The sequence below is a fragment of the Argiope bruennichi genome, chromosome 1, assembly GCF_947563725.1.
Source record: "Argiope bruennichi chromosome 1, qqArgBrue1.1, whole genome shotgun sequence".
In the NCBI taxonomy this organism is placed as follows: Eukaryota; Metazoa; Arthropoda; class Arachnida; order Araneae; family Araneidae; genus Argiope; species Argiope bruennichi.
Genome location: NC_079151.1, coordinates 21,597,092 through 21,617,929, shown reverse-complemented (window position 1 = coordinate 21,617,929; position 20,838 = coordinate 21,597,092). Strand labels below are relative to the sequence as shown.

The 20,838-nt window shown below is 27.5% G+C and overlaps 1 protein-coding gene across 1 annotated transcript in view; it reads left to right on the top strand.

The window, feature by feature from the left end:
* LOC129978830 (transcription factor collier-like) overlaps positions 1-20,003 on the top strand; it is a 30,242-nt gene extending 10,239 nt beyond the window's left edge. The window contains exons 2-13 of the mRNA XM_056090666.1: positions 1,881-2,031; positions 3,798-3,846; positions 5,988-6,055; positions 6,864-6,937; positions 7,422-7,496; positions 13,044-13,131; positions 13,417-13,513; positions 15,014-15,138; positions 16,221-16,344; positions 16,921-16,988; positions 18,052-18,427; positions 19,281-20,003. Of these exons, the coding sequence (XP_055946641.1) occupies positions 1,881-2,031; positions 3,798-3,846; positions 5,988-6,055; positions 6,864-6,937; positions 7,422-7,496; positions 13,044-13,131; positions 13,417-13,513; positions 15,014-15,138; positions 16,221-16,344; positions 16,921-16,988; positions 18,052-18,427; positions 19,281-19,351 (1,366 nt within the window). The 3' untranslated portion in view covers positions 19,352-20,003. The remainder of the gene's footprint in view (positions 1-1,880; positions 2,032-3,797; positions 3,847-5,987; positions 6,056-6,863; positions 6,938-7,421; positions 7,497-13,043; positions 13,132-13,416; positions 13,514-15,013; positions 15,139-16,220; positions 16,345-16,920; positions 16,989-18,051; positions 18,428-19,280) is intronic.
* The last annotated feature ends 835 nt before the right edge of the window (positions 20,004-20,838 follow it).

Genomic DNA, 20,838 nt, shown 5'->3' with positions numbered 1-20,838 from the left:
CTGGATAATAAAGTTTCAAAAAAATAATAGCAACTGTGATCAAACAAAACAGAAAGCCTATCATTGGTGAAAGTAAAAGTTTTGATGTGCAAGGTGAAAAAACATCATTACTTTTGCAACAACCCAATAAATAAAAATTACATTTATAAATTACAAATTAGAATGATGTAAGCAATGATGTTCGATGCATATTAAAATTTCTTGTGACGGTAATTGGAAAGTCTAAATTTCTAATCGTTTCTCTATTTCAATTATTTCCTTTATTAGGTGGACTTCATTACTATCATTGTTCTAAAACATACAAGATACATGAACATTTATTCAAATAATTTTAATGAAAACAGAACTTAAAAAGTTAAAATATCGGTTTTCATTAATTCAAAAAATAGGAATTGTCATTTCAGAAGTGAATAAAGCTGAGAAGTCATCAATAAATTAGATTCTTGTTTAGAATATGAACTTTATATCTTCAAAGAGCCTTATTTTTGTATAACGTTAATCGGTATCTGAAAAAACAATAATCAATTTATTAAAATACTCTTGTACGTATAAAAATAATTTAATTATAGATTAAAAAAATAGTTGAAATACAATGCACAGAAAAATCTGAATAACACCAAAAAGCGAACTGAGTTTTAAATTTTGAGAGACGGGGTATAAAATGAAATGTATTAAAGAACGAAACTAATACTTTTTCCACTTAATTGTAACTACTAAATTTGTATTTGCTTTTATATTGCCTTAAAATGCCTTTCCATTATTATTAAATCTGAATAGATTTCATGAATAACATTTTTTTTAGCTTATTGTAATGATTCCATAAAGTTTGGAAACAATATTCTTCGCTATCAAATATTTCTGCGTATCTACTTTCAATTAGTTATCAAAACTAAATTGACTAAAATTTCTATTATATTTATGATATAAAAACTTCAACTGTTGTTCAAAATAACTGATAATTATTATTTTAATTAAATCCATTCAACAAAATGATTTCAAATTGAATAAATCAAATAAATCGTTACTTCTGACAAAAATAAAAGCTTAAGATATATAAAAAAGATTTTCCCCAAGATATGTAAAAAAGTGAAATGATGATAAACTAATCAAAAGGCTTTTGTAACGAAAATTAAGCCAATTTCTAAAAATTCAGCAAATATTTGAATAAAAGTCATTAGAAAGATGTTGTTTGGTATTTTGATATAAAATTCAGTCTCGTGTGATTATTCTTCCGGGATTTAATTACAAAAATTGCAAAAAAACATAAAATTTTCATTTAATTTTTAATTAGGTGAAAATTAAATCTTGCAGTTCAACAAGTTGAAAGCATTTTTTTCCCTTGGTTGTAGAGCACATGTGCTAAAATTCAACAAAATCGAACAAAAGTTACTAAGAATGTAAATAAGGAACGCATACACACACAAAGACAATTAGATTTAAAGATATAAATTCAGGCTGACTTTTGGAAAAAAATAAAACTTCTTCTTTACTATGTGCTATGTTTAATAAAACTGATCACAATATATATTTTTTGCGTCACAGAAAAGTAAGAATTGAAAATTGATTATCAGTTTCAATCATTCACTTAATTAAAATGTGGAACTACTACTAAACTGCTTACACAAATTTACTTATTTTACTTAATTCTTTATGCAAAAAATAAACTAATGGATGTTTAATTCATAACACATTTTAAATATAAAGGCATGAATCAAATTTTTAATGATTTTATATGAAGAAATTTTAATCGAAAAATGTTATTGATTTTACATTTGCACAAAAATGTAAACTTTCGTTTAATTATTTTAAACATATAAAAATTGATTCTTACAAGTTAACAGAAAAGTTATATACTATATCAATTTCTTTCTTTCTCGCAGGCAACCAGAATTCAAAGTGAAATTTTCACAGCAACCTCCAGCATGTCATAGAAAAAGTACCTTCTTCAGTTTCAAATTGGAGATCAAATGCAAAGGTCTCAACTATATGTCTGCCGAAGCTAAATTTCTTGGATTTGTAAAAGATTTTGGGGTAAGTTCTATGCTCCATTCTCCTCAAAAGCTCACCTTCTTTAGACTGAATAAGGGTGTGCCAAACCCGGATTTTTACCCCTTTTAATTAACCCTCTCCTTTATTAGCTTCACAGAATTTAGCCTATTTTAAAATAGAAACAAAGAAAAAAAATCAAAGTAAAAAAATCAAATTAAATCTATTAGCGATATAAGAGCTAATTAATTCTTGAATAAATCTCTAAATATCTTAAGTAAAATAGCCTCACAAGTTCTTCTATTAGACTGGTTTTTCTCTTTACAAATGCAGTAAAAGAACCCAAAAGAATTGATGAATTCGCCACATTCAGTGGTTAATCATCTATCAAGATTGTAGCGATGTTATATCCTCCTGAAATTATTTTTTAAGGTTGCATTTTTGCTTTAATCTATTCACATATTACAGTACTTTGTGTTTTCTTTATCTCTATGAAAGTCTAATAATCAAAGATCGAAAAAACGAAAGCCAATAAAAATGTAAAGAAAAAATAAGAAATAAATAAAAAAAATGAGCGGATCTTCTTTTTAAAAGATTTCTTAATAAAAGATTTAAAGACTAAAACCAATGTTGCCACGCTTTGATTTTAAATATACATATAAGAGTTGCAATTCTGCTATGGAAGAGTGTGCAACTGATCTCTTCCTCTACCATCCCCCCTCCACTTCCATCCAAGGCTCGCTTTCGTTCTCTCAGTGTTCCCTCCCCCCTTCTGCTTTCTTACACTCGTTAGCTGTTTACGAATTTCGGTTTGTCTTCCTGCTGCCCTGATGGAGACATATTTGATTTATTGAATATTCAGTTTCTTTTATTAAAATTGACTCTTCGAAAAAATCAAATTTATTAAATATTGCATGCAAGAAAACGATAAAAGTTGCAAGTCTAAAAAAATGCATTTTCACAATTTATACTGAGCAAAAAACTGAATATAAAAAAGTAAGACTCTCTTTATGCCAGTTTTGGGCATTTCAGTGTTCAAAAGTATCCAATCAGGAAAGGCCAATAGCAGCCAAAATTCGCATTATTAAATTTAGAATTTTCAAAACATGTCAATGAAAGGAAATCATATATTTTCAGTATTCCATGAACAAAACTTAATGTACATTTCTGTGAAGAAGGCTTGTTGTAAATTATCAATTAATATTACTATATAATCATTATTATTAACACTATTATTAAATTAATATCAAATTAGATCAGTGGAAAGTAAATAGGCTTCAGTAATATTAAATCCCTTCTTAACCACAAAAAAGTGGAGAGCGAGTATCAAATATTACGTTAAAAAAATATTTATTGTATTTAATTCATATGGAAAACATAGGCATGTTGGCATTGCTCCAGACTTGAAACATGAATTAAATTTTCTTTTGTAACGAAAAAACTTTTAAATTTGGAAAATTCTCTTTTGCATATTTAAAGTTGTAAGACTATCTCATGCATTATTTGCTTATTTCTTAAAAAGATTCTCAAAAGATCAATTGAAACTAAATCGACATTTTATATACGCATTTATTTTTTTACTTTAAATATATAAAAAAAATCATTAACAGTAAATATATCTATAATCTGATATATATTGATTCCGAAATAGTCTTTTATATAATATAATAACACAAGTCTCTCGAATAATCAAAGAAATAATTTTCTAGCTTGAAGAATTTCAAATAGTGTAGCAAAATATTTTAATAGAATTAATTGATTTCATTCTCCATATTTTAAACTTAATTTTTTAATTTCTCCTTTTCTTCTAGGAACTAGAAAATCAAAACGGGCTTCAATATTCATTCGTATATGCTTGGGGTAAGTAAAATGATTTTTCATAGGTTTATTTTCAGATTAAATTCGATAAAAATTTCAAAACAATTCCACATATTTTAAAACTTATTCCTATTTATGTATTTATATTATTCAGATTACATAATATTCAATAAAACATAATTTTTTTTCATTCTACAAATATCATTACAGTAGCATTTATTTTAGAAAATATATCATCACTTATTAAATTATTTGCACAATATATTATATGCGATATAAAATAAACAACTATAATTAGCATTACAGATGTAATGGCGAAATGGAAAATTTTCAGATCCTGACTATTATCTCTAACGAACCGCTCTAATACTTTTTCCCTCTAAACACACCATGAAATTGTTAATTCTTTTTCATTTTATGCCTGTTTTCATGTCATTATTATTATATTATTAACTATGATGGCGTTTTCAGGTTACCCCAATCCTCTGCTGTGCCTTACATTTCTATTTTCTTAAATTTAGCTGCATCGCGATCTATAAACACTTCTCCTTTAGCACGTCATTATTAATTAAAAAGCCTCGTTGTCAAGACAGTATAAAAACTTCAACAACATTCGCAAGCAAGTGGGAAATTGAGCCGCTTCCCGGCTTAGAGGTGCGGAAAGATTTAATGCCTCTAAATCTGTCAGCGAGGTTGCAAATCGTTCGGAACATCTTCATCCTCAACGACACTCCAAAAGGACCACCGCAAGTGTACGATTGGGGTGTAGGGATTGGAGAACAGTCCCTTTCCGAGCAGACCTTCTTCGAAGCATTTTTTCGGCGAATGAGTGATGCTGCCTTGCTGATTTATTGCTCTGTAAAGCTTGTAGAAAATGTCCCGAGAACTAATTTCCTATCACAATAAAAGGAAAATAAACAGTTAGAATAGAGTTATGGGGCAATTTTTTTCGGTATTTGTTGAGTTGAGCATAGTATTTGAAGTAGAGTGATGTAAGAAGAGGAGATATTCATTTTGTGGGGAAATACTAAAGATGACTATCTGTACTAAATTTCATTGGAGAAAATTATTATTAAAACTTGTGTAATTATTTGTTTAATCAAATCAGGGAAATTAATTAACAGTCAGGTGTGTATAACAGCTTTAGGAAGAAAAAATATGTATATAATGATTTTTAATACCATTTGATTATGTTTTATGCAAAGTTCAGTTGAAAAAGGGAAAAAAAATGTATCCACTATTTCTTTTCTTTTTTTTTAATTAACATTATAAATTTTGAAACAAATTAAAGTAGCATGAAGTAGGCTATTTAATATTTAAAATCTATAGTCAGCCATCAGTATAGTAATCTATAGTCAATTTTAAATCTTCATGTTTCTGTAAGAATTAAACACAGTATTGCTTCTTAATGTTACGTATCTTAGCAATGCAAGATATATGATGACTTCAGCTCATTTTGCTCGTAAATCCATGAATGAACGTTACCTAAAAAAATTCTTATTGTTTGAAAATAGACAATTAAACCGAACAAAATTCAGTCGAAGCTTAAAGCAAATCAATTTATTAGTTGTATACTTACAATTTAAAAACAGCACTTTTCAAAACAAAACACAAATTTGTTTATCGAAATTTATATATTCTTTTAGAACGTTATTGTTCGATATATTGGAGCAAGAGCCATTTTTGGCCAAATTGCACCGGTCTATGAATCTCGTATCTGACTATGAAATATTCGTTAACTAAAATATAAAAATATACGAATAAAAATATTTGAAGAAGTAACAATGGATACATAAAAATTCAAATATTTAAAAAGGACAAAAAGGATTTCAGAATGAAGATAAAGAACCGGAGAGAAGGAGGCAAGATTTTTTTTTTTTTTTCATAAGATATTATGCAAAAGTAAAATGTATTAGATACATGTAAAAAAGTGAAGGATCTTCAAAAAATTTTTAAAAATATATTTGAGTGGTTTGTCTTACTCAGAAAATATGATAAGACGATGAATGAGGGGGGGGGAACGAACTTAATGCAGTATTCTGCAAAATGTGGAAATCGTTCTATGCACTGTGCAATAATCTCGAATTGAATAGCTAGATTATGTCTTTTGACATTACACATCAAGTAAATTTTTTCAACGTTTTCCTAAATTATCTATGCATAAACTCAATTTTTTTACACAGATGGTGGATATTCTTATGTTGTAAAGAAATACCTGTATGTTTGGCTCGTGGATGCAGAAACTAATGAAGTAAGTTGTGAAAAAGAACACATTTTCTTTATCATAAATCTTTATTAATATTATTTTATAATTTTTATAAAATATTTGTGAATGAACTTTAAACTTTGCTTTAGGAACTGAAAAGAATTATATAATTATAATGCAGGCAAAAAAAAGAGAGAATAAAAGATTTTAAGAGTAAAAAATTAGCATACATTGATCATTAAATTGATATTTACCAGATGAGACATTTAATAATTATTTTCAGCAATTTAAAATTATTTTTATACTTATTTTTAAATAGGTGAGAAATATTATTATTTAATTCATGAATATTACCTTCTAAGCTTCGAGATATTTTTAACCTTTTGGAAGGAAAGATACTTGTGAGGAAGTTTATGAAAGGCTTAACGTTTGAAATAATTTGGTGAAATTATATTATTCGATATCAGTTATTCATATATTTAAATTACTGTAATTAAAATAAATAACTAATTAAAGCTGAACCTAGCATTTCAATTACTTACTTTCCTATCAGTCTAAGAAAGAAAAATTACTTCAAAAACTCAAAAGTACTTCTTGAAAACGAATAGCATTTCAAAAGCTTTTTTAAAAAGTATTAATTCCATCTGTTTTAAATTGTAACCAAATTATTTATTTTTTTAGCAAGTGTATCGGTTTTATTTGTTAGAAGAACCGAAATGTCACATATCATTTCTCCTATGCAATTCCGCCTTGTGGGTTTATTGCCAATATCTGAACATTTTTCAGTTTTGCTTCTTCCAGTTTGAATAAAACTTTTTTTAGAAATTGTAATTACTTTTTAATTTTATTTCAGTTGATAAAATATGAAGGAAAAAAGAATTTTGATGCACTGAATAGAGTATTACTGATTCATTCTCATTATTGTGAGTAAGTATCGATTTCGTTAGAAATTACTTCAAAATTGATTGTAAACGAAATTGAATAATAATATCTAAAAGGGAATGCTCTTCTATATTTTGCTTGAAAAGTATTTTGAACATTCCTTAATAAATGAAAAGTCTTTAAAACTAAAGTCTTTTTTTTTCCTGATAATGTAATGTTTTATAAACAGTTAATTTCAAATATCTAATACTGAATCCTTTTATTTTAATATTCTTCAATCTTAATTAGGCTACTTTTCAGTTTCATAAATATTTAATATTTCAAATACAAATATTGCAAATTAATTTTTGCTAATTCCATTTCATTGTTAATATAATTTTTCTCATCTTTTTCCCAGTAATGTGGACAATTTAACAATTTTCAAGCTTCCTCCTTTCTTCATTCACAATGAAAAATATGAAATGTAAAATTCGTAGTATCACATTCATTTCAATTTTTTTTCATTCTAAGATATATTTTTCTCATCTAGACGTTGTGTTAGTAATGCTCAGTCTTGTGGAAATAACACAGAAAAGCCAAAAGATCCTACACCGAATCCTAAAAAGTAAGATTTTATTTTGAAATTTATTCTGCTGTATGAAGCGACAAAGCACTTAATTAGCATTTTATCATCTGTTGAGGTGTTCTAAATAGTAATTTCAATGCATGGTGTGTTTTAAATCTTTATATTAATAAAATCTAAATAGTTTAGTAAGAAACCATTAATGTGCTTTTCTTTGTGGCTAAATTCATGCAAAATTTCGGGTTTTTTTTTTTTTTTTTTTTTTTTTTTTTGAGATAGCAAACAAAAAAACACTACCTATGATATTTTTTTAAGAACTTCCTAAAGTTGAGAAGCTGGCTTAATAAGTCCCGAAATCAAAAAGCTGTGAGTTCGAAACAGAATTCCTCCTAATACCCTCTCCTCCCTGCTAATGTTTATGTGTCTAGTGCATGTTAAATCTTCCATAATATGTCGAAAACTTTTATGTAGTTTTGTTAAAGAAGTTTCGAAACTGGATATCGCCTCTTTTTTTGGCCAAGACACAAAATATTAAAGTCATTCCCTAAACACTTTCCAAACGTGATATGAATCAAGTCAAACTATGCCTTTCTAAAACAAATAATTTATCTCTTTAAAATATGTTTAATGAAGACTGAAAGGTAAACAATAAATTAATCCCATACTTCATACTAATTTTGATTTGAAATAGCTTTCAGATGCAGTTACGAGATGTGATATATCCTGAAAATAGATAGAAGCAGCATATTTCGATCTGTTTAATTCGACAGTGCGTTTTTGATAAATTAATTAAAAACATATCACGTTCTTCAGAATTAACAAATAAATGTTAGCTTTCGTACATTTTTTTTTTTTAATCTTTCATGTTATGATGCGAATGATAAGATTAACCGCTAGTACATTAAACGGCGTCCATAGTATCATCATTTCTAAATTCTTTACAATTTCTTAACCGTTATCTTTTCATCAAGAATGCTTTTAAGTTGCCTTTTACTCAAACAAACCACTCTTCACTCCTCTTGACTTCTTTCTCTCAATCCAGAGTCAATTGAGTCGTCAGTGAATTTGCGTGGGGGTTGTTCTAAAGCGTTCTCTACAACAGGTGGGCGATTCGCACTCCACACAAAAGACCAACTCATGAGTTGAGCAACCATATCAATTGATTTACCCCACTTCATTCTTCTACCTTTATCCACGATTTTCCTTCCAAATCTTAGCAATAAAAATGAGCACAGATGGACAACCCCCCCCCCATGTCAATCCCCTCTCTCCTCCCCATTGCTGTTCGTTTTCAGACGACACGCGACATGAAAGTGAAGAGGGATAGGAGGGAGGAAAATATCCCGCTTTGCTTTTTTACAACTGCGTCAGTGAAGTGTCATCTGGCATTTCTGAGTAATCAGGACTTAATGCCACATCTCTCTCGTTCTCTTTTTTTTTAAACATTTAATACGATTTCTCTAATAAGTGTAAAATTTTAAATTTATATTAATTTTTAAATTCTCATAAATTAATGAAATTCTATTGCTTTAATTCTTTTGTGAGAAATCAATTATAACAAAGAATTTTAATTTAAATATTCGTAATGCCATTTTCAATTTTACTTTTAATATGACTTTTTAATACGTAAAAAATAAATAAATGAAGGATTTCCCTGAACCATATAAATGTAAAAAAGCTGTTAGATTTTATTTTCCAAATTGACACTTTCATCTGTTAAAAAATGATTTATCAATTCATTCTTTCTTTAATGAGTCTATAAAACTATCTGATTCTTTTTCTGCAGCTGAAAATCACAATCAGTCATCACGTCACAATCAGTGTGAATATCTAAGGGTTTACTAATGCTACTAAGCCGCGTTGGGCTGGTAGTAAGGTCTCGGTTTCGGAACTAGGGGGTGCCAAGTTCCAGGCCACTTCTACCGAAGATCCGTTATGTAAGTGGTTTTAGTGCACGTTAAATACGTCGGGGTCAAACATCCTCCCGATGCTGTGGTGCGAAAGTTAGGAGAGGGGGTTCCAGCTCAAGTGCTGTCCTCGTCGTACGACCGTGATTCAGAATTATGAGGTCCGTTCTAAAATAGTCTTAGTGTTGCGTTAAAACGGGACGTTAATATAACTGAACCTACTTCTGCTAATAAGTCGTTTAACGATGCAACGAAGGATTCTAATCCTGTTTCTTCTTTCCTCATATTTATAAAAAAACAAGCAAAGGTGCTAATATAGCACTTCCTGCCCCAAATCTTTATGGAGGTTTACTGGATATTCCAGATATGAATTTAGCATTAATAATTAATATCATCCGTTAATGTATTCAAACTTGAATCTTTAGTCACATAGTAGTGTGAAATGCTTGTTAAATGCACCTATACTTTTTCATCCATTTCTGTCATGTACTCAAGGGATAAACGCGCCGATATTATACTTTTTGTGGAAATAATTTCAAAGCTTTTGAAAATTCGACGTCTAAATAAAAAGAAATCACCCATAGCGTGATTGATCACCTCGAAACTTTTTCGCATACTCTCTAATAAATGTATTTATGTGTTATTAACCTTATGCATTGGAGAAAAATAATTACGATAGAGCCTATTCGAGTGCAGTTTTCTTTAATGATTAATTGATAAGATGCGGCTAATGTACAAGTATCAGAAAATTCAATGTGTGAAAGTTTTTTTTCCGACCCATTAAAAAAAAACACAAAATTACAATTGTAAGAAAAATTCATACTAAATTTCGTATATTTAAGTCGTTGCATTTTTTGAACTTTTGCGTTTACATACTTGTAAAAGTATAAACCGATAGACAGTTCATCTTTTGTTTGCTTTGGCTCACAATTTGACAAGTGTATCTAATATAGATGTTAAACGCGTGTACGAAATTTTTTCCATCTAGAGTTCCTCGATTTGTAGTTATCGAGCTAATTTGTATTCGGACAGCCGGACAGACAGACTTCATCTGAACGTATTTCGTGCAAAATTTGATTTAAAAATAAACACAAAACTGAAGTATTGACCATATACAATTTCATATACAAAAGTATTAGAATCAAGTTAATAGGAAAAACAAAAAAACAAATAAAAATTAAACCAAAAAAATTATAAAAAATAAAAAATTCTTTCTTTTTCTTTATATTTTTTATAATTTTTTTGGTTTAATTTTTATTTGTTTTTTGTTTTTCCTATTAACTTGATTCTAATACTTTTGTATCAATTCATCTGTGTTTTAGAAGTAACTGCAATTGCGCTCTCTAAATACTATGAAGTTCTTTTTTGGTTTTAGTTTAAATAGGTTCTAAATTTTAGTTGCGATTTCGAAACTGTTTTGTTTCGTTTTCATTTTAGTTTCGTTTTCAAACTTTTTCTTACTTAAGATTGGTTACTATATATATATATATATATATATATATATATATATATATATATATATATATATATATATATATATATATATATATATATATATATATATATATATATATATATATATATATATATATATATATATATTACATATGAAATGATCTAATGCAATAATATTAGATCATTTCTACACTTCTTTTCACTGAACCCCACTAAAACATATATGGATTTGTGTTTGACAGTTATTTCTAACTTTTTCTGTAACAGTCACTTGATATAATTTTAAGGGTAAACACTGTCTGATATAGAGAGAATAAATTCAAAGGTAATTGTTTTTGAATTTTCGTTTATTAGTTTTCGTTTAAACGAGAAAATGTAAGACTTATGAGAATGTCGTTTATCATTTCTCTTATAATGCAAAAGTCTAATGTATATTTGTAACTATTTTTTTCTTGTGATTAAATTTAATTATTTAACAAAATTTGAAGCTTTAAGTTTATAGTATTTGCAGCATTTTTTAAACATTATCTCTTCAAAATGTATTGATACTGTGGAGTTAAAACTTCTTTTAAAGAAAGCAAAAATCATTTTATTCCCATGAAAAATTAATCAAAAAGAACGTTATGCTACTAAAATGAGAAATAGCGAAAAGTTCCACATCTCGCTGACAACACACCTGTCTGTGCACTCCTTCAAGAAGAAAGATGCCCCGCAGTTGAAATATTTAGAGGCAGATTTCAAAGCGAGATCTTCTTGACAGATTTGTGGCTTTGCCGCTATGTTCCTTTTAGTTTAACCTTCTTTGCCCTCCCCTTCTGTTAACTCCCCCAGATTCAAAACTGTGTGACTTCTTTGTAGAGTTGGTGATGTCGCAAGACCGATGATCCGTTAACTACCCCCCCCCCCTCTTCCTCTCTACCCATTTCAATGATATGAATTTCTGTGGCAACTCTAAACTAATAAATTATATTACTACGCTATTTTAAGCACTAATTTACAGGCTTGATGAAACAAGAATGCTGAATGTATAGTTCAAAAATTAAATTTTCCTATCGCTTCATTCGGTTTTATTCTCCGTTGACTATTTTATGAAATGCTTGACAATTTTTCATCTATTAGTTGTTGTTACTTATGGCCCTTGTACAAGCCCGCTGACGAAGTCATCGATTTAAACCGAGTTTGTGCAGTAGCTTCTGAGGGTAAAGGCCCCTGAACACCCGAGGACAGAAGTCTGACTTTTAGCTTATATGATGATGACACTCACTTGCACAACCCTTTTTTACAGGGGGGGGGGGTTCTTTCACACACCTCATAGGCAGAACACAGGGTAAAGCACAATCATGTCTGAACCAGGACGCCCAGATCACGGTAAAGACGCGCAAACCCTAGACCAGGACACCGGCATTTCTCAGTTGTGTGTAAATGAAGTGTTTATGAGTAATTTTCATTTCTAAATTTTGTTCGTACTTTTTAAAATATCACTTTCAAATAATACAGTTTCTATCTAATGATGCACGAAATTTTTAAGGTCCTTTTGTAATTTGACGTATCACACTTTTGATGTTTTTAACAGTTTACTAACTAGGCAGTATTCAAATGGAACGAATTATTCTGCTTTTTTTTATCAAGCTGCAAGTTATATTTCTTTCAATGCAGTTTCGATACAAGCCCCTATAACACGATACTCGAACAGCATTTTTTTTTTTCTAAAAATACGAATTAACTAACATGGATGAAGCACGTATTTTTCTATTGCATTCTATTAAGAGAGTAAAAAGTTTTAATTTTACATAGTATACTTTCATATAACATAGAACGAACTAACAGTGTATAAAAGAAGATCCTCAGCTAACTGTCAGAGCTGCACCCTTAGTGTTAATGTGAGTACCATCAGGAAAAGCGGTCATCTAAACGTCCGAATAGAGAGATATTTTTTAAGTGGAATTAAATAATGATTAAAAATCACTTGTATAAAAGCCGTTTTCTTGACAAGCAGTTTTCCTCAGAAGCCTCAATGACGATAGTTACAAGTATACATTAGACGAATTTTATATGACGAAGTTTAAACTGATTTTTATATTCGAAACAATTTGATTTTACGACAAAAATTAAGCAATTAGGTTTGATTTTTTTAAATTATTCCAACAAGTAAATGATTAATAACAAGTATTTTATGCTTTTATTTTTTTTAAAAAAATGCATTGATATTTTTCCTGTATTCTTTCAGAACCGAATGGAAATTTAGCATGCGGTTCAATCAAAATTGCCAAACAACTTCTGGGAATCCAACAGACAAAAAGAAAAGGCAATTTAGGGTAAATATAAATTATAAAAAAAGATTCAAATTAATTATTTAGTAATTTTTTACCACTTTTTTTTAATCAAGGGAGCTATTTTCTTTCTGTTAGATGTATAAAAAAGTTAAAAATTAATTATTTAATAATTTGTTGCCATTCTTTTTAATTAAAAGAGTTATTTTCTTTCACTTAGATGCATCTCTATTAATTCGTGAATTTTTTTTATTTTTCTATTAGCAACAAATATATTTTGAAAACTCAGCATTTAATGTGTTTAAAGAATATATTTTTACAATTTTTCAGCTGCTTGTTACAATGTCCGATTCAGACAAAGATAAAGGCGTTGAAATGGCTCGTTCAAACAGAATAATTGTGCACAACAATTCCAAGAAAGCAAAAGGTAAATATTGTGCTCTATTAAAATGAAGTAAAAGGCTGAATTACATTTTTAAAAACTCTTTGAAAGCATAGCATTTGAAATTAACTTCTATCTTAAAAACTTTAATACAACATACTAAAAATAAATATGTTGTGAGTGATTATTTCATGTTCCTTTTCCTTTAAAAAATAATAACCTAGTAAAATATTCTCATCTATTATTTTTAAACTTGTAAAAATTTAACTTAATAATAACGCTAGGAATAGAGCTCTAAAGTATCAACGTTCCTTTAATCTAATTAGTTTTACCATATAAATTAATTTGAAACTTGACATAATTTGAATTTTTTTAAAGTTCTTCTTCTGTCTTCTTTCTCTAATGCTAATCAATATTTTAGCTTTTTAATTATTTTAAAACAATATTTAACAATATAAATATGTTAAAACATATTTTGTGATTAACTATCGATTTTGGCTTGATTTTATTTTGTAAAACTATGGCAAATATTTTAAAAGTAGTTATTCTGAGATGCTTTGAGTAGTTATTTTGAGATTTCAGCATTTTTATTTCTTAAAGCAAAGGGGAAAAATAACAAATAGCTACAAAAACAGTTATTTTATTAATACAAAGCTTTGGCATTTAAATTCCTATCAAAAATATACTACAATTGGCGCAGATGGGAAAAAAAACATTAAATCTAATAATGTAGATCTCTATTTCAAACGGCATTCTTAAAATTATGATCTTCTTTAACTATTTGCTCATGAAGATTATTACATTATTTCCTCCCTTCTAATTTTTCAGCATTTTTGTATAATATAATTAAGAAAGCCTTCTTAATATTTCATTAAAAAATGCCACATAGTAGAATCAATAAATATTGTTCTTATTCATGAATAAAAAATATTTTTGTTTTATTTATTGTGAGGTGGAATCGGAAATGGCAAAATCACTGTGCTGTTTTAAAGCATATATTTTGCCGAATATATGCCAACAAATTTTAATGGAAAGTAAGCTCTCTTTCGAAACAACCCTCTTCATAATACATTATATGATGGTAAAAATATTATGTTCTCAAAACACAAAACGGCTTGCTCTACAATTTCTTACACCACTTTAATTAGTCACTACATATGAATGAAATAACAATTTTATGTTAATTGTTTTATTAAGAAATATTGCTGTTATTTTCTGAGATAATACTCTTTGTAGATTTTTTATTAACATAATAATGCTATTTAACAAAGAATTAAATGTGAATTAATTATAAATGTTTAACAGATATGTGTAAAATATATGGCATTCCTTATTAAAAGTAATCCAATAAAAAAAGATTAGCATTTCTAAATTAAATTTACCATTTTTCAGTAACTGGATAGCCATTATACTTCTCCTTAGAATATTGATAATATTCCTTATAATAATAGAATATAATATAGAATATAATAATAGGATATAATATAATAATATTCCTTAAACTCATCAATATTTATTGTCAATGACATAACTTTTGCTTTTCAGATATGTTAGCCCTTGATAATTTGTTACCACAGTACGGTTATCCTGGAAGTAGTTTAGTTATCTGCGGAAAGTATTTTGACAAGGACACTACATTGTTTATTGGAGGAAAACCTGTACCCACAACAGTAAGTAGAGATAAACATTTTAGTTATTTTTCTGGCTCCTTCCTTATTAAAGTAAATAATACTTTGAAAGTTTTTGTTAAATTAAAATAACTTTGTGTTAAAAATAAACTTATGATAATCTTAAAGACTAATTAGTCTGTGGTGGAAGTTTATAAAGCACATAGCTCACTATGTGCTAAAACTTCTAACTTTCAATTAAACTAAAAATTTTAATTAAAATAACTTTTTTAACCTTACTAGACAGTCGTTACGAATGTAAGAGAAATTAAAAAAGAAAAATGTTTAAATTCATTTCTACCGTTTCTAAATACTTTTACCTAACCGCTATATTAAACCTTATTTTTTACCGCTATATTAACCGCTATATTAAACCTTATTAAATCATATTTTTTGTTGTTAAAAATTGGTATTTGTGTGGCAAAAATACAATACAATTTTAATGGAAATGGATTTCCAATCAAAAATTGGCATAAGCCTTCTAAAGTAATAATATAAGATTTGATCAAAAATGTGAAATTTTTTTAACTATAAGCTGATTTCAAGTAGTTTTTTTTTCAATTATTAAATTATGCTTTATTTAAAAAATGCGAACTCTGGAAGTTATAATTTTAAAAACAGTGTTCAATAACTTTATTTTCCATATTGCCTTTGAATTAAAAAAAAACTATTTGGGCTACTATTTGCAATGACGTAATAGTTATTTCAGATTTCAGTTCAGAAATGTGGAATAATTAAAACTCATTCTGCATTTATATATTAAAAAAATAAAATCATGTGCATCAAATAACAAAGCTATCTTATGTTAGATGTAAGTAAGTAAGCATTTCGTTCTCTTCCATGTGTATACATATGATTTCTAAAATTCGTCACAAATTGCAAGTTGTGCTTCCATTTTATGTTTATTTCATAAAATTAATTTTCTTTTGTGAATTTTAAATTTGCATGTGTTTGCTGGTACATAAAGTATTAATAAAATTCATCTATTTGATTTTTAAATTACCTATATAAATAAATGTTATATTTGTTTCTAACATGCAGAATTTTCATTCTTCAGCAACATAAACAATTATTTTATTTTGCAGAGACCAGCGAACAACACTACAATTTTACAAGCCATGCTACCCGACTTCGGAGAAACTTGCCCGATGTCCGTCGTTCTCAAAAAGAAAGACAGATTTGTTGAATTCCCAACACCTTTGCTATATTGTAAGCATTTAGTTTTCATCTTCTTTATTTTTTTCTGTTTACAAAAAGAATTTGCTGAAGTTACGGCTCATAATTATGCGTAACATAGTTTTATATTAAATATACGTATCCTAAAGCTTTCTCAATAAAGATCGCTTCATTTGTAAATTAGTATATTAGAAGAATTTACCTATAACTCTTCGTTAACAATATAATATATGTGATGCTTCAATGAGCGTGCGAGAAAAAATAATAAATTTAAATAATTAAATTAAACTAATATTTACATAACAGATAACTTAAAAAAGATTATAAATAAAAATAAAAGATAACACGTGATATAAAAATGTATCAAATAAAAAGCTGCAATTAATATATTCAAAAACATATTAATTACATAAATTTATAATTTCCGAGAGTAGTTTGATTATTTTTTGATAAAAAAAAATATTCATTAAAAATTTGTTTGACGATACACTATTTGAGTTATAAAGTGAATAAAATTAGATTTTTTTTCTTACATTTTGAAAACAAAATAATTTTTGTTAGAAATTTGCATTATTTTCTTGATAATTAGTTTATGTTTTTCCTTTTTAGATAACAGCTCAAACCATTCTTGTTATCCTGCACTTGATTGCGAATTCTGTAAAAGTATTAAACTAATGGTAAGGCTTCTTCAAAATGAATATTCAAAAATTATTACATTTTCAGAATTTTGCTTTATGAGAAAAAAAATTTTAATAATCATTACTTTTTTGTTAATAATTAGAATCTCATTAATAAATAGTTATATTTTTTATAGTTACATATCACTTATTGATCTCTATATTTGAGTAAATATTGGACATAAGTTATTGAACATTTATATAAGACAATATCGGACATTTTAGCTAAGCATAATCAAAAATATGATTAAACATGACTGCTGATTTATAAATTTCAAATAAACTTAATTTTCGATTATGCTTAGCTAATCGAAAATTAAGAATTAGGAAACTGTTAGCTAATCGAAAATTTTTCGAAATTAGGAAACTGTGACTCTATCACTGTGACATGCTTTCTTCCGGAATTGCTAAGAAATGATCCGATTTTCAAAACTGAAAATCCTGTTGATTTTTAATGCGGAAATATTTAACTTATATTTTTTTTTTTTTTTTTGGCATGAACCAAAAAAAATTTGTTATAATAATGAATTATAGACAACAATTCATTAAAAATGTAAAGCTATTCCTATTCAAAGTATTGGATAAATTAATGAATGAAGATGAACAAACCTTTCCCAGAATAATATTTTTCACCGTGTTTAAGCGACTAGTTGACGAACAAAGTAAACTTGAGTGACGTCATGGTCATTTGACAATCATTATCATGCATGTTCATCTAGCTTGCGGTCTCATTATTCTGTGCTATGATAGTTTAATATTTTTCACTCATAAAACATTCATTGCATTAGTAAACTGAGTAGTTTGTCACTTAAAATGTGTACTACACCAGCATAAATTTACTTCTTTAAATTTTCTCATACAAAACATTATTACAGAATTTTTAATCGTTAACGCATTTCGGATGAAGTCACAAGAATGCAAAATTTTTAGATTTTTTTTATCACTGCATATATACATAATATACATAAAATTAATAATGCATGGTTAAATTTGCTCCAAAAATATAATCATTATTATAATAGATTATATTTCTTCCGATGATGTAAGAAATATTTATTTTCAGGCGCCTATGTTTTTGGATGGCAACAGCCCAAAACTTCGCATGTGGCAATCAGATTCGAAAATTCTCCATCAACGACAGCAATTGATGGATTGGCATGCCAATCAGCCATCAGTGAATCTATCAGGTGGTTCCTCCATCTGGGCGGATTCTGTCACTAATGATGGTTACTCATGGCCACAAGGATCAAATTCTAGAAATCCAACTGGGAGTAGTCCGCAGCTGAATTTCTCTGGATTTCCTGAATCGAGTGGCATTTCAGAAATATCACCTCTTTCAACCAATCAAAACAATTACATAGAGATGGCAAACGCCCCAAGTCAAGTAAATGGCCAGAGAATGCAAAATTCGTCCATTCTGCAGTATTACCAACCTCCATGTAAGTGTCTGGAAAATGATACTTTGAGTTTGAGGAGACAGTGGACTTTGAAATAAGCAAAAATGGACGAAAATGTTAGATTTTTAGTTTTATCGTTTCATCATCAAAATATATGTTTATATTCAACTAAAATAGTGTTATAAAATGTATTGTTCTATAAAATAAGTATTTGAAGGGTTAAGAAGGAACAAAAGTACATCTTAATGACTTTTCTCAAAATGATATTGTAATTAGATTTAAATATCTTTGAAATGTTTCAGGTGTCTTAATTTTTGAAAAAATTAAATGAAATTGATAATAAAGGTTTCGGTCAAACGTTAAAAGAAAATGGGGGTATGCATTTTATGTTTCGAGTTTTTTAACTCGTTAAAAATTAATTTTAGTTCAGAAAAACATTAAATTCCTATTAAATTTCAGTAAGTGTGCCTAAAAATATTTCTAAAAAAATCAGCATTTAATTGGAATTACAAAATCATACGTAGTTTTGTTCCAAATAAATTTCCATTGCATAGTAAAAAAAATAAAAAAATAAAATCGCCTGGAATGTTTTGAAATTTTTAAAAATTATGTATTTTAATTTTTTTTATAAATAATATATTTTGTTTAAAAATATTTTTAAAGAAATTTGGTGCATTTATATTTTAATACATATGCATAAAATATTTCTTAAGCGTGACTGAATAATTCCCAAAAGTGTCTTATAGAGTCCACTGTCCCCTTAAAAAGAAAAAAGTTCGTAATAAAAAATAATGTTTACCTAAGATGTTTTAAAATGTCATTAAAAATTAATAGTTAAATTAATATTATTTTATGAAAAGAAGCTAAAAATTTATTTTTCTCTTGCGTTTTTCAGATCAATATCCCGGACCGTTGCTCCCTTACAGTCCACCAGAAAGTGTACCTGGTAGTCCCAACTCCTCGTGAGCTGATGGGAAAATATGGAAAAACTACAAACAAAGAGAGAAGCTAATCATATGTTATATTTTTTTTTGGAAATACTGCAAAGTGAACATTATGTGCTCATGAATTTCATCGGGCTATTAGAATGCGCAGTTCTCACAAAACATCTCCAATAACAAGTGCACATTTTAAGTTTTTCATTCTAATTCTTAATATCAATATATTTTTACTAAAATTGCATTTTATACTTTTTGATTTTACAAAACTATAAGAGATTTGAAGATTTTTCTGATGAATATTTAGTTATGGGTGAAGAATATGTGTCACTTTATTTCCAGCTCCAAAACAAGACAAAGTTGTATTCCCGATAACGTAAAGAAAAAAAGGAATACTCCCATGATGGAAAAAAATTACGTGAAAATATCGATCCATTAGAATGCAAGAATTGTAATTCATTACACAATAAGTTTTAAATATCAAATTTCAAAGTGCCTTAAGAAGAAATTAATAAACATTACTGCCAATCTTTTTTTAATAACACTTTCAGCAAAGAAGCCCATTTTAAAGGCATCCAAACTTATTTTATTATTCTAACAAACATTAAAAAAACAGCACCCGTTTTTAACCTTTTAAATATGAAAGAAGCATATTTATTTCAAAATTACGTTTTATAGACAATAAGATCAGCACATACTATTTTCTTTTCTATAAAAAAGTAGTATTGGCTTGGAAACTTAAAATTATTGAAGAAACCTAGCAGAAACTCCAATGTTTTTTTTTAAGCTTTATTTGTTTCACAATGTTTTATTTCGAATTTCATTTCATTATAAAATGGTCAACATTTAGTTAGGAGTAAAGGTTATGAATTTTTTATACATTTTTTATATCGTCTGATACAATCATAAAAAAATTTTGAATCATGTTTACATATTTTTAAATATTTCAAAAGTTATTAAATTTAATCTTAATTGCAAAAAAGGTCAATTCATCAATTTAATAGGATAACAATATTAAACCAACAAAGTTCCAGTGCACATACTGGTAATACTTTTTACTGCTTTATTTAGATTATGCAGAAAAAAATTCCATAAGTGCACTTATAAATAAGAATTACTTATAAATACAGAATTTATTTCTTCTCAGAATTTTTAAATATAATTTTCAAAATGTTTGAAATAAATCAGAAGGTAGTATTTCGTTTGATAATCTAGTCTTGACTTTACTCCAACTATTTTGCTAATATGAAGTATTTGCAAATATCTTTATATGCATTTAAAATGTTTTAGCAACACGAGAAATTATGTAAAACGTTTATGCCTTGGAGAATCTTTTAATTGTAATGAGAGCCATTTTCTGGTTCCCCCTTAAATAAAATATTTTGAAACAAAGAATTCTAAGTTTCTTGTATATATGTGCGTGTGCGAATGTATTTACTTGAATTGATTTTCATTGTTAATTTTTTTTAATTTCGCAATTAATTTTTAATTTAATTAATTTAATTCAGCAATTTT